General features: G+C 38.5%; 1 protein-coding gene across 1 annotated transcript; it reads right to left on the bottom strand.

Annotated features, from left to right (window-relative positions):
- Positions 1-4588: 4588 nt before the first annotated feature.
- On the bottom strand, positions 4589-5675 carry LOC121799757 (WEB family protein At1g75720). The gene has a single exon (XM_042199218.1). The coding sequence runs from the start codon at positions 5550-5552 to the stop codon at positions 4896-4898; it is 657 nt and encodes a 218-aa protein (XP_042055152.1). The 5' UTR covers positions 5553-5675; the 3' UTR covers positions 4589-4895.
- Positions 5676-14262: the final 8587 nt, after the last annotated feature.

Genomic DNA, 14262 nt, shown 5'->3' with positions numbered 1-14262 from the left:
TTTTGAAGAAAAATGAGTTGTTATCTGAAAATGATTTCCAAAATAGTCTTCCCTTTTGTGACACTTGTGTTTTGGGCAAACAACATAGAGTTTCCTTCCCAACACTAGTGTCTGAAAATATCAGTCACTGTGTTATTGAATACTTACACATGGATGTGTGGGGTCCAGCTTCTGTCTCAACCCACTTTGGGTCTGTGTATTTTCTGTCCATAATTGATGTTTTTCCAGAAAAGTGTGGTGTTTTATAATGAAAAACAAGTCTGAGGTCTTTGAAAAGTTTTTAACATGGAAAAATCTTGTTGAAAATCAAACTGGAAAAACCATTAAGGTCATTAGGACAGACAATGGTCTGGAGTTTTGTAATGCCCAAATGAATTCAGTGTGTGTTCTCAGTTTGGGATTAAAAGACATAAGACTACTCCTTATACCCCTCAGCAAAATGGAGTTGCTGAAAGGATGAACAGAACCCTCTTAGATAAAGTTAGGTGTCTTTTGTCAAAAAGTGGTTTATCTAAAAAATTTTGGGGTGAAGCCCTTATGACCTCAACCTACCTTGTGAATAGATCTCCCTCTGTTCCCCTAAAAGGAAAATGCCCAGAATCTGCTTTCACTGGTAGAAAAATATCTTTGTCTCATTTAAGAGTCTTTGGTTGTAGTGCCTTTGTTCATTCTAAAACTGACAAGTTGGACCCTAGATCTAAGAAATTGGTGTTTCTTGGATACCCTGAGGGTGTCAAGGGTTATAGGATTTGGAATAGAAGTGAGCCTGGTTTCAGGGTCATTATAAGAAGAGATGTCATCTTCAATGAAGATGAATTTTCCTGTCTTAGACCTGCCCCTGATCCCACTCCTCTAAGTGTGGAAAATGAGCCTCCTAGTGAGGTGGAGTCCACTGATAATCTCACTGAAGTGGAGGTATTTGAGGATACTCCAAGTGAGGTGGAGCAATTTTGGATTCCAAATCCTATCACCCCTGAGCCTGAGCCTGAGCCTGAGCCTCAACCTAAGCCTCAACCTGTTTTACCTGACAATCATGATGATCAAGTTGTTAACCCTGGTCCAGACTTGAGTGATTATCTCCTGGCTAGAGACAGAGTCAGTAGGCACATTAATGAACCTAATAGGTATTCTGGTTTGGTAAACTTGATAGCCTTAGCTTTTAATGTGCATGAATCTGATGGTGATGAGCCTCAGACATATAAACAGGCTGTAAAATCAAAATTTTGGAATGAATGGCAGAAAGCCATGGAAGATGAAATGTTTTCTTTGAAAGTTAATTGTACTTGGTTGCTTGTCCCTCTACCTGCTGATGCTTCTGTTGTTGATTGCAGATGGTTGTATAAAATTAAGAATGAGGTAGAATGAATTAGGTAGAAGGCTAGACTTGTGGCCAAAGGGTTTACTCAACAAGAGGGGGTAGATTATACTGAAATTTTTGCCCCTATTGTGAAATTCACTACTGTTAGACTTATGATTGCTTTGTGTGCGCATTTTAATTGGGAACTGAAACAGATGGATGTAAAAACAGCCTTCTTGCATGGTGACTTAGATAAGCCTATCTATATGAAACAGCCTGAAGGGTTTGTAGATCCCAAGTATCCCAATCATGTTTGTCTGTTAAAAAAGGCCTTATATGGTTTAAAGCAATCCCCTAGACAGTGGAACATCAAATTTAATTCTTGTATGCAAAAACTTGGGTTCATGAGAAGTACCTTTGATGCTTGCCTCTATGTGAAAAATCTTGATAAAGTTCCTGTCTTTCTATTGCTATATGTGGATGATATGCTGATTATGGGACCCTGCCTTAAATCTATTAAGTATGTGCAATCTGCTTTGTGTGACAACTTTGATATGAAGGATCTTGGTGATGCACAAAAGATTTTGGGTATTAATATCCATAGGAACATAAATGACTGTGTGCATGTGCTTCACCAGGAACCATATGTGCTTAATATTTTGCATAAGTTTAACATGGATGCTGCTAAGACTACCTCTGTGCCCTTAGCTGCTCATTTTATGTTGAGTAAGGATTTGTGCCCAAAGTCTGAATTTGATATACATGCTATGAGAAAGGTCCCTTATGCTAATGCTATAGGTTTTGTTATGTACTTAATGGTTAGTACTAGGCCAGACATTGCTTATGCTGTTTCTTGCTTGAGTAGATACATGTCTAACCCTTGACCTGTACACTGGGAGGCCTTGAAATGACTTTTAAGATATTTGAAACATACTGCTAAGTATGGTCTGTGTTTTATGAAAAGTGATGATGGTATAAATCTATGTGGTTTTGTGGATTCCAATTGTGCAAATGATAGGGACAAGAGAAAGTCCACCACCTCTTATGTGTTTACTGTTTGTGGTTCTTGTATAAGCTGGAAGTCTCAACTGCAGCACATAGTAGCCCTCTCCACTACAGAATCAGAATATATAGCCATCACAGAGGCTATGAAGGAAGCAATTTGGTTAAAGGGAGTTCTTTCTGAACTTAAATTCTTAAAATTTGTTCCTGCCTTGTATTCTGATAGTCAGTCTGCTATTCAATTATGCAAAAACCCTGTTTTTCATGATAGAACTAAGCATATAGATGTTAGGTCCCATTTCATTAGAGATGTGGTTGAAAAACAAGAAATTATGTTGCATAAAGTGCATACTGACAAGAATCCTGCTGATATGGGAACTAAATGCTTGCCTGCTGATAAACTGCTTACTTGCATTAAAAGGTTGCATTTTGATTGTGGTTAGCATGTGCATATGCATGTCTCGGGGGAAGACTTGTAGTTTCTCTAGATTGTTGTCTACTGAAATCACAGGGCAAAATAAAAGACCTACTTGACTAATTGGCTTGCCATTTGGTGTCTTGTTAGGCAACCTGGTTATTTCTTGACTAATGAGCTTTGTCTCTCTGGTGTCTTGAACTGACCTTGTAGGCTATGATGAAACAACACGATGACCAAGGCTCTCCTCTGTTTACCAAATGTAGTCCAAGGTGGAGTATGTGGGATAATGGACTGACCATTTGGGCGTACTGTTTAAATCAGTTGGGCTGATTTATTGATGGCCCAATTACAATTGATGGCTTGATCCATTCTGGACTTGGCCTGTTACTTAAGTGAGCTACCCGATGGCTGCCACGTGTCACCTCCACGCGGATAACGACGCTGAGCCGTTGGATTTGAGGTATGTTTTCTCAGAGTCTATATTCAACTCCTTGACTCTTCACTCTCTTATTTTATCCTATACACACTCTCTCTCTCTCTCCTTAAGTCGATTCTCTGACTTCTCTCTAGAAACCTCTCTCTCTCTCTGAAACTCCGGCCGTTCTTCTTCTCCGATGACTCATTTCTCTTCTTTTCTGTGAGGATCGAGTGATATCTCTCAACCTCTGAGTTGATCTGGAGATTTGTGTGAGTTCAAACGGTTGAGTTCGTCCTCTTGTTGTTTTTGGGAAGTTATTCGATGGATTTCATAGATCTGTGAGTTCTAAGGGTTCTTGAGGTGTTGTGGTTGTGTCTGTGAGTGGTTGAACGCGTGGGGTGGCTTTGTGTGGTAGTAATCGGGTAACCCTAGCTCAGGGTTAGATTCTCTCCACGGTGCTCCCTTGTGACTTGTTGGATAAGACGGATGAGGTCTTTGGCCCTTGTGAAGTCGTGTGTGCGACCTGAGCCATTCTCTGGTCTTTGTGTTCCAAGTTTCTTTCGATTACGGTTTAGTGTTGTTTAGATCCGAGAGGATCTATTACCTGTTGTTACTAACTTGTGTGTGAGTGTGCAGGTGAATTGCAGTGTAGGAACCGGTGCTATTGTAAGCGGTCAAGGCTTAGCAATAGATTAGGGTTTCTGTAATTCTTGCGGTTGTACTCTGATTATCTTGTTGTAACATCTGGTTTTGTATTTGGCTTGTTCTTACTGAGATTAGCCATCTCAGTTGTTCCATAATAAAAAAGGTCCCGGTAATTAGTGAATCCTAAGTGATCTGATCCCTACAACCACCATGTTCATTCATAAAAATAATACGTGTAATTAGGAAATGAACTAGGGGGGATAGGCTTCAAAAAAGAAAATGAGGGTGCTAGATGAACACAACATGCATGTAACCTATAGATTTAACAATGACAGAAACGACTTAATTTAAGAAGTGTAGTTGTTTTTTTTTTTTTGAATATTTTTATAGCTATTTAAAAGAAAATTTACTGAAAAACTTGTGTGAGTCAAAATAACTAAGAAAAAATGTTGTCGCGACATCCACAAATCTTGATTGCTCCCTCCGTCCCAGATAATTCGTCTCATTTTGACCGGACGCAGGTTTTAAGAAATGTAATGAAAAGTGAGTTGAAAAGGTTAGTGGAATGTGAGTCATACTGTTATATATTAGTTTTATAATAAAAGGTGAGTAGGAATGTGAGTTGAAAAAGTTAGTGGAATATGAGGTCCACTAACAAAAATAGTAAAAAGTAAAATGAGACAAATTATGTGGGATGGACGGAAATAGAAAAATGAGACAAATTAGCTGGGATTGGATGGGGGGAGTAAAATTAATTCAAATAGAGTTTACAAACTGAATATACAATTAAAATCGATCAAATCATCACTAATTTGCAATCAATGTTGATAAAATAATGTGAATTAATTAAATTACATAATACAATTACGAAGTGCGGCCGTACCACCAGAATTGGCCTCAAAGAAGTCATAACATTCAAAATTACATCAGACAATTACCAAATACCCAATCGAAAACTATACACAAACAAGCTCCCACTGTTTTAATTTGGATCACACCACAAAATCATCTCATCAACCACTCCACGATCAGTCTCTATTTTTATTTAATTTTGCCTTCACATAATTCAAAATAATACATTAAAATATAATCTACCAGAAATCAGAAGCAAACACTCATAGAAGGTGAGAAGACGCATAGAGAGGATTATGCAAAGTTGCCGCCGCCGCCGACGACTTCTTTTTTCTCGAAAACAAGTCTCCGACAAGCGGTATAATAGGCTTCTTCTTCTTCACCGCCTCTCTCCTCTCCTTCTTCTTCCCCCCAAGCAACATACTTATCTTCTCCTCCTCCACGCTCAGCACCTGCGCCAGGCTCGGCGAAGGCCCCCGCCCCACAACGGCCTTGGCTGCCCCGGCCGCGGCCGCCTCCGCCCTGGCCATCTTGGACATGTTGCGGTGGAGCTCGGCGTTCAAGGAGGCGAGGGCCACCTCCGTCTCGGACTCCCTGTCCTTGAGCAGCTTCAGCTCCGCCTTCGTCTCCTCCAGCTCCGTCTTCAGCTTCTTCACGCTGTCTGCCAGCACTGCCGCCTCCTCGCTGGGAGGCGGCGGTTTCCGGTCGTGCTCCGGTGAGAAGAATGGGGTCTCTTTCTTGGGGAATGCGAAGGTCTTGGGGGAGTAGATTTCCCCGGCCAAGAACCGCTCCCCGAATATAGCCACCGCCTCCTTGACCGATCGGAATGGCCGGGAGCTGTCCACGCTCGAGCGGTGGTTGGCCAAGGGGGCGGTGGCTTGGTCGTCGGGATCGAGGGCGGGTTGGTGTTGTTCTTCCATGTTAGGAGTAAAAGAGAGAGAGATGTGAAATTTGAGGAGTTTGGGGACTGTGAAGAGTGTAATAAAGAGTGTGTGTTTGAGATATCTTAGCTTGGAAGTGAGAATTGGTTTGATATAGTTAGAGAGTGATGGAAGGGTGATTTGAAGGTTAAGGTATTTTGTTGAGATGGAGTTGGACTATTCAACAACCATGTAACTTATCAACTCAAAATCAATGTTTCCATATAAACTTAATTTCTCGATCATTAAGTGTACTTGTCATCAAAAGTGTTCGTTTATTTAGTTATTTGTGGAACATGTTTAGCCATATTTGCAATTATACATTAGATATTGATGTCTTGTCTTCTTTGTCTTGCTAGTATTCTATATGTCCCGTCGTCATAAGCAAGAGGCATTTCTTTTGAGCATATGATTTTAAAAAATGATGGATAGAGAGTTAAGTGGAAAGAGACTAACATAGATGAGTGAAGAGGGGTAAAGTAAAAATGAATAATTGTATTAAATTTTGCCAAAAAAGGAAACTACTTACTTTAGGTGAGATGTCCCAAAAAGAAAACGAGTCACTTAATTATATGACGGAACGAAGGAAGTAATTAATTTTATTATAAAATAAAATATTATTAATCAAATACTACTAATAAACTTTAAGTAACATTTGTAATAAACACTTGAAATTTAATATAAAAGTATAAATTATTACAGGGTTAATGAACCTTTGTAATTGTAAGAGTAAAAATTTGAAAAAAAGATAAAAGGACATGGTGTGAGATACAAATGGAGTACTTTGAGACAGAAGGTTCAAAAACGCTAAATTCAAATATGAAAGTGGGCCAAAACTCAAGTTGTCAATCTGAAATGTGTGAATTGATTCAAAAAAGAGTTTGATTTAAGAGATCGTGCATTAAATAGCAAAAATGCAAAAACCACTAATTGATATTAATGTGTGAAAAGTTAAAGCGTAATAAATCACGCGGTAAACTTTGACAAAGACTATGCCCAAAAAAGGATTACCTTAATTTGTTTCATCACAATTCACATTATTCCCTTACCAAAATTTAGAATAGTCCTCATTCTTTATATAATACATTTCTTAATACACTATTAAAAAGTTGACAAGTGGATCTCATTCTATAGAAAGAAAAGTTATTTTCAATATATTTAATTCACTAATCTTCTTTCCTTTTAAAATTTATCTCCTCAAATTGTGCCATATCAATTTAAAAGTATAATATTCTTTGTATTGTATCTTGAAAAACACCACATTTTTCTAAAATTCATGAACTAAAGGCAATTTTTTTTCTTTATTTACATCTTATTAAATCCATATTCTTTTAAATTCTAAAATACATTATTAAAGAAATTTGTGTAATTGGATTTTTTTATATACGCTAACTCCAATAATCGTTTTCTTATTAATATGATTAATGATTTCAGACGACCTACCTAGATTTAGTGTTATAATTTAATTATAATTATTAAGTAATTTTACTTAATTCTTTTCTTTTAGGAAGAATGGGCACAATTAATTATTATAAGTAATTTCCCTTATATATAGAACTTATATATTTATAGTTGGATTTTACTACATAAATTAATGAAAAGTAAATTTGCACACTAATTCCTAAATGGTTGAAAACATCAATTAAAAAATATTAATAAGAAAATAATTACTAAAGTTGAATTATACTTAGTACGTACTATATAAAATACTTTAATATGCATTACAATTGTACAGAATAAAAAGTGTTTAAAAAACGTGAATAAATAAATAAGCAAGTTAATCATAAGTCTTGCACTTAGATCATGAATATTTGCGTTTTGGGGTGATATTATAAACTCTCCCCCATTCTTTTTTTTATTAAAACTTAGCATAATTAACTGAAATGGTATTAGGAAAAAAATACAAAATCCAAAATAGTAAAATTGACATTATTTATTTTATTCTATTAAATCTAAGCATAATTATCTGAAATTAATTTAACTAAACGATTTTTATATTTGGTATAAAGTTTTAATTTCTTTGGTTGGGGAAATTTTGGAAATACTTCTCTTCCTATAGAATGAGATCCACTTGTCAACTTTTTAATGGTATATTATAAAATGTATTATATAATAAATGTGGTGATCCCTTCCAGTATTTAGATACTATAATTTAAAACTTATCTTGATGTATGCCTATGCCTATGACATTCCAAGATTACGAAATGTCGTGAGTTGAAACGCGATTACGATGCATCTCCATCAAGATTGAATTGAAAAAAATTAGGTCTCCACAATAAATAAATACTTTTATGTTTTCTACTATTTATGTTATTTTTATTTTAATTATGTAATTTTTTAAATCTTACTGAAATTTAATATTTTTACTACTTATGTATGAATTTAATTTGAATATATATGAATAAAAGTTGTAAATTACCTGAATTAAGAAATAGTAGAAGAAAGGAGGTGAGACCATAGATAGTGATACGCGAAAGTAAAATTCAGTATATAGGTTTGTTAAATGCTACTTATGAGTCATGACCACCCAAATTGGGGATTGAGCCGGTATATTAATTAAGCTGGGCTGAATTAATTTGTGGCCCGTATCACTTGTGATGGCTCCAGCTGAGTGTTGGGCCGTTACTTAATGGAAGCTGTCGATTGCTGCCGCATGGCATCTCCACAAGGATCGTGTATCTGGGCCGTTGGATTGATGGTTGTGTTTGTTTGCTGAGTGTAAACTATTACTCTCCCTTATCCTTCCATTCATTCATACGATTACTCTCTCTCTCTCTCTCTCAGATATTTCGCTCCTCCTTCTCTCTATAAACTTCTCTCTCTCATCTCTGATCCTCGCCGATCTTCTTCTCCGGTGACTTCTTCCCTCCGGTTAAGTGAGCGAAGAGCATAGATCCTTCAACTCCTGTGTTGATAGATCGGTTAGACCCAAGATTGAACGGCTCAGTTCAGATCTGGCGATTGAGTGAATAACTTCGGGCGATTTCTTGTGATTTGAGAAACCTGTGACCTCTAGTGCTTTCGGAGGTGGATCTGAGATGTGGTTGTGAACTTCGTGTGGTAGTTGGTTAGAGCGTAGTAGCAATCGGTAGATCCCTAGGGTTTGGGGTCTAGTTTGTCTCACGGTACTCCCTTGTGACTTGTTGGTGAAGTTAGTGGAGGTCCTTGGCCCTGTGAAGTTGCTTGTGCAACCTGAGCCAAATCGCACTATTTCTGACTTGTCTTCTGTGGTTTATTCTTCTTTAGATCCGAGAGGATCTTGTTTAGTTTTACTGATATTTCTACTTGAGTGTGCAGGTACAATGGCAACCATAGCTGCTTGGAGTCAAGTTCGGTCAAGGATTATACCTTGTAGCCAAGGTTTCTCTTGTGTACGTAGTTCTTATACTTAGTCATAGTCAGTAACTCATGTAATACTTTTCTTGTATTGTGGCTTGTACTTACTGAGATTAACCATCTCAGTAGCTGTGTAGTTGCAAAGAGGTCCCGGTAATTAGTGAATCCCGAATGGTCTGATTTCCACGGTGGTATCAGAGCCACGGGGGATCATTCGGGCACGCCGGGTCGCTAAAACTAAGGAGGTGGGCTCGTTAGAGTAAAGCTCAGCCTCCGGTATAGGCTTAGAGGTAAGACAAGTATTCCTTAACGAAGGATACTCGCTTTGGTAAATTGGTTGGATCCTTAAAACTTTTACTGCTTTCTAGTTTTAGGGGTGGGCAGGTGTTGCTGGTAGTAGTCGCTTGCCGCGGCTTAGGCTATGTGCTGTTGTTTTCTTATATAGGTTTGCTAGGATTTACTGCTTTCTTGGTGCTCTTCCTGTTTTCTTTAAGTTTCTTCCGCTGTGTTTTGCTCTTGTGTGCTAAGTATTGGCAAGAATGTGTTATAGTGTATACACTGTTTGCTGTGAGAAAATTACCTATCCACCAAGTGTTATTCCAAACTGCCTAGAGTGACCTCCTACGCCCTCATTCAGTGAGTGCTTGCGAACTGGGAAATCCTCTAGCCAGGGTACTCGTGGCAGATAAGGAGGATCTCAAGTTGTTGAGTTGTGCATTTTCTGTTTGAACACATTTTGGGCTAACCACTTGCATGTGCATGCTTGTGTGTGATCTTATCTGATTACTTGCATTTGTGGTGTCCTAGTTTAGCAAATCCCTGCATTCTGTGCTTTCTTGGTGAACTTTCCGTGTCTTTGTGGCTTTTCAGTTCACCTATTGTGTGTGCAGGGTTATGTGTTGTGCCTATAAGTGTGTTTCTTTTCTTTTTTCTGTGTGTGTTGCTAAAAATCTTTTGGTTTTCAAAATTGTTGCTCCTGTTATTGGGATTACTAATGGCAAAAATAATTTTAGTATTCGGAAACAAAAGACCAAATGCATTTTGATACAGCAAAAAGTTTTCAAAGTTGTTGAAAATACAATTCCTGAAACTGAATCTGCTGAAAAGAAAGCTGAAATGAATGAGTTGGCAAGGTCAACCATAATACTCAACCTGAGTGACTCAGTCATAAGGAAGGTTGGAAGCATTGATTCTGCTTCTAAATTGTGGACAACTCTTGAAACCTTATACACTGAGACATCTATGTCAAGTAGGATGTATCTTCTTGGAAAACTCTTTAAATTTAAACTTGATCTTACTAAGAGATAAATGACAATGTGGATAGGTTTCAGAAGCTTGTACAAGACATTAAACGTGCTGGTAATAAAACTATTGATGAATACACTAGCATTGCTTTAATGAAGGCTATCCCTGACTCATACAGTGATGTGAAGGCTACCATCAAGTATGGGAGGGATACTGCTCCCCTTGAATTGATCATTAGTTCCCTGAAATTTAAAGAACTTGAAATTAAGGAGAATAATGAGACTACGGCTTCCCAGAATAAGACCCTGAACATTAGAGGTAGATCTAAATTCAAGGGGGATAACAACGGGAAGCAGAATATTGGTGGGAAAAAGTCAAATAGAGGCAAGTCTAGGTCTAAGAGTAGAATCCCAAAGGCAATAGAAAATATTTTAATTGTGTGGAAGTTGGTCATTATAAGAAAGAATGTACTAGGCCTAAGAAGGTTAAGTCTTATAATGAAAATATGGATGCTCTGGCCAATCTGGCTAATAATGATGATTATGAAGGGGTTTGATTCATGAATCATGACATTTTATCTGTGAACTCTGCCTCTGATTGCACTTTTACCCAAAATGACTGGCTGATTGATTCAGGATGCACTTTTCACATTTCTCCTTTCAGGAATTTGTTCTCTGATTTCAAACTTGTTTTTGACTCTTATGTTCCAATGGAAAATGATAAAAAGTGTCAAATTTTGGGTGTTGGGACTATGTGTTTGAAGTTTGAAAATGGTTTGGTTCTGAAGTTGGACAATGGGAAGTATGTTCCTGATTTGTGTTACAACTTGCTTTCTTGTACTTCGATCCAGCCGGTACAGGCTGGATATCACAGTATCGGCAAAACTCCTCCAGGAAGACGTACGGACATTCTTTTGAAAGGCCGTAAAAATAGGACGAAACGGCCAGTACTTCTGACTTGATTGCGATAGTCCGCATCCCAGGAGTAACGGCGATGGCGTGTGTGGGCTCCTTCTCGTCATGAGCGTGCAGAGAGCCAATTTCTGAGTCGTCGGCGATGAGGGCCATCTCTGCTTCTGCTTGTTCAAGTGGTGGTGGTTTAGGTTGCGCGTTCTGCTCTCCTTCTTCTTCGTTGGTTAGTTGATCAGCGGCTACTGCTGCTGCTAGCGCGGCTCTGTAACGAGTGGTAACTACGCCGGATTCCTGGACTCTCCAACGCACGTTAGTTTCTCTGTATAAAAAAGGATGATTCCAGTGTCCACCGCGTTGGTACCTTCTCATCAACAGAAGAAAAAAAACAAATGAGAAAAGAAGGAAACAAAATTATATACACCTATGCGCTACACATAAACATAAAATAACACCATGCTTCCCCAGCAACGGCGCCATTTTGGCGAGCCTAACGATCGCGACTTTTTCTCTTAGATTTAAGTTATATGGAAGAGATAACTGAACCGGATAGATCAGTTAGCAAATGTCGTTGCCACTTGATCAAGTTGATCTCGCTATCGCACGCCACCAATGTAATTTATAAACTCCCGATTTTACACTACTTTAACAGTAAAGCGGCAAGTTCGGGGTCGATCCTACAGAGAAGCTAGTGTATCAAGTGTGTGAGTAGTGAACAGGGGGTTGGCTACTGCCACGCTTTAACTTGGGAGTTTTTAGCTACTGATTTTTACTCTAGACAGAATTTAAGTCACTAACTTGATCAAGGAAATTTTAACTACTGGGTCAAGTGAATTTCATACTGGAATGAAAATTAACTACGTGAAACAGTAAACGCCATGATGAAAATGAAAACAGCTTTGATTAAAACTAAAACTTAGAACAGTACAACGTGAAATTTAAACTAAGCTAACACTTCAGAAATACGAAAGCAAGTAAAACCGGGGAGATCCTCGGTGGGAAACATAAGAATACGCCGACAGATATCAAGTATTCTGCAGCGCTCATTCGATCGCCCTTTCTAACTAAGCGTTACTTTATCTAAGCTATCTAGAGAACTGAACTAGACTAGAGAGCTAAACTAAACTAAACTAAAGACGGAAAGTAAAGGATCGGATCTGCTTTGCGTGGTGGCACATCCTCTATTTATAGGCTTGGCATGACTTCCAGCTGGATAACGATCTTGGCAGGGAATATTCGCTCATGTTGAGAGTGAGCGACTCATTGATTGCTACGTGCTTTCCTTCTAGAAGGACGACGCTTTTCTGTAACAGATTCGTGACTCAGCTCTGTCCTTGCGTCTCATATATCAGCGCGTGTCCCCTTCTAGAACGTTGTCCTTGATAACAGAATGATGCGCACCATCCAGCTCATAGTCTCATGTGTCCTTCTTCTGGAAGCCAGCGGTCCCCTCCTTGATGCTTGATTACTCCCCTTGATCAACTCCCCTGCTTTCTGGCCTTTTTCACCTATTGTACTTGCTTGATCAGTCTGGCCTTGTTGCCTTGGTCAAGTGGCATTTCTGCACATTTAACACTTATTTTGCGCGATAAAACCGATCAAGTAGCGTACATTTTACCCCCAAACCGATGCATGAAATGAGTCTTATCATGAACTTTGGTTCTTTGGTGTCTAGGAACTACCTTGTAGGCTGTGATGAAGACACACGTGGACCAGAGCTCTCCTCCGTTTACCCAATGTGGTCCAAGGTGGAGTATGTGAGATAAATGGACCCAAATTGGGGATTGGGCCGGTATATTAATTAAGCTGGGCTGAATTAATTTTTGGCACGTATCATTTGTGATGGCTCCAGCTGAGTGTTGGGCCGTTACTTAATGGGAGCTGCCGATTGCTGTCGCGTGGCATCTCCACGAGGATCGCGTCTCTGGGCCATTGGATTGATGGCTGTGTTTGTTTGCTGAGTGTAAACTATTACTCTCTCTTATCCTTCCATTCATTCATACGATTACTTTCTCTCTCTCTCATCTCCGATCCTCGCCGATCTTCTTCTCTGGTGACTTCTTCCCTCCGGTTAAGTGAGCGAAGAGCATAGATCCTTCAATTCCTGTGTTGATAGATCGTTTAGACCAAAGATTGAACGGTTCAGTTCAGATCTAGCGATTGAGTGAAGAACTTCGGGCAATTTCTTGTGATTTGAGAGACCTGTGACCTCTAGTGCTTTCGAAGGTGGATCTAAGATGTGGTTGTGAACTTCGTGTGGTAGTTGGTCAAAGCGTAGTAGCAATCGGTAGATCCCTAGGGTTTGGGGTCTAGTTTGTCTCACGGTGCTCCCTTGTGACTTATTGGTGAAGATAGTGGAGGTCGTTGGCCCTGTGAAGTTGCGTGTGCAACCTGAGCCAAATCGCACTATTTCTGACTTGTCTTCTATGGTTTATTCTTGTTTAGATCCGAGAGGATCTTGTTTAGTGTTACTGATATTTCTACTTGAGTGTGCAGGTACAATGACAACCATAGCTGCTTGGAGTCAAGTCCGGTCAAGGATTATACCTTGTAGCTAGGGTTTCTCTTGTGTAGTTCTTGTACTTAGTCATAGTCAGTAACTCATGTAATACTTTTCTTGTATTGTGGCTTGTACTTACTGAGATTAGCCATCTCAGTAGTGGTGTAATTGCAAAGAGGTCCCGGTAATTAGTGAATCCCGAATGGTCTGATCCGTACACGAAGTTTAAGAAAAATTCTATAGTTACAAGGAATTTTATGTAAAATTTAGAAGTTTAATAAATAATCATGAATTTTAATATTGTAGATCAAAATAAATGGATAGGGTAGTGAAAACATATTTTCACTATTTTTAGTCGAAATAGATATTGGTGTTTTGCTTTGAACTCGATTCAAAAGTGAAGGTTAAAATGTGTCCTTGTGTTTATATACAATAAGAAAGAGTATAGATGAATCAGTACGGTATATCTTAGCGAAATTGATATATTGTATGCTTTATCGAAAATGTCGATATGAGTAGATATTATACCGTTATTTTTACTGACTATTTTTTTATACATTTTATTTCAATGTGTCAATTTTTCAATATGACTTATTGAAATTTGGTATATCGTACTTTTTCAATATAACGATTTTTTGCATATTGAACCGGCATCCAATATATAGTAATTGTATAGTATGCAAAATTTAAGTACAACATACCGGAATTACGTTAAAACGAA

This window comes from Salvia splendens, chromosome 1 (assembly GCF_004379255.2).
Source record: "Salvia splendens isolate huo1 chromosome 1, SspV2, whole genome shotgun sequence".
Taxonomy (NCBI): domain Eukaryota; kingdom Viridiplantae; phylum Streptophyta; class Magnoliopsida; order Lamiales; family Lamiaceae; genus Salvia; species Salvia splendens.
The sequence above is the reverse complement of the archived record's forward strand: the minus strand, read 5'-3'. Positions and strand labels throughout refer to the sequence as shown.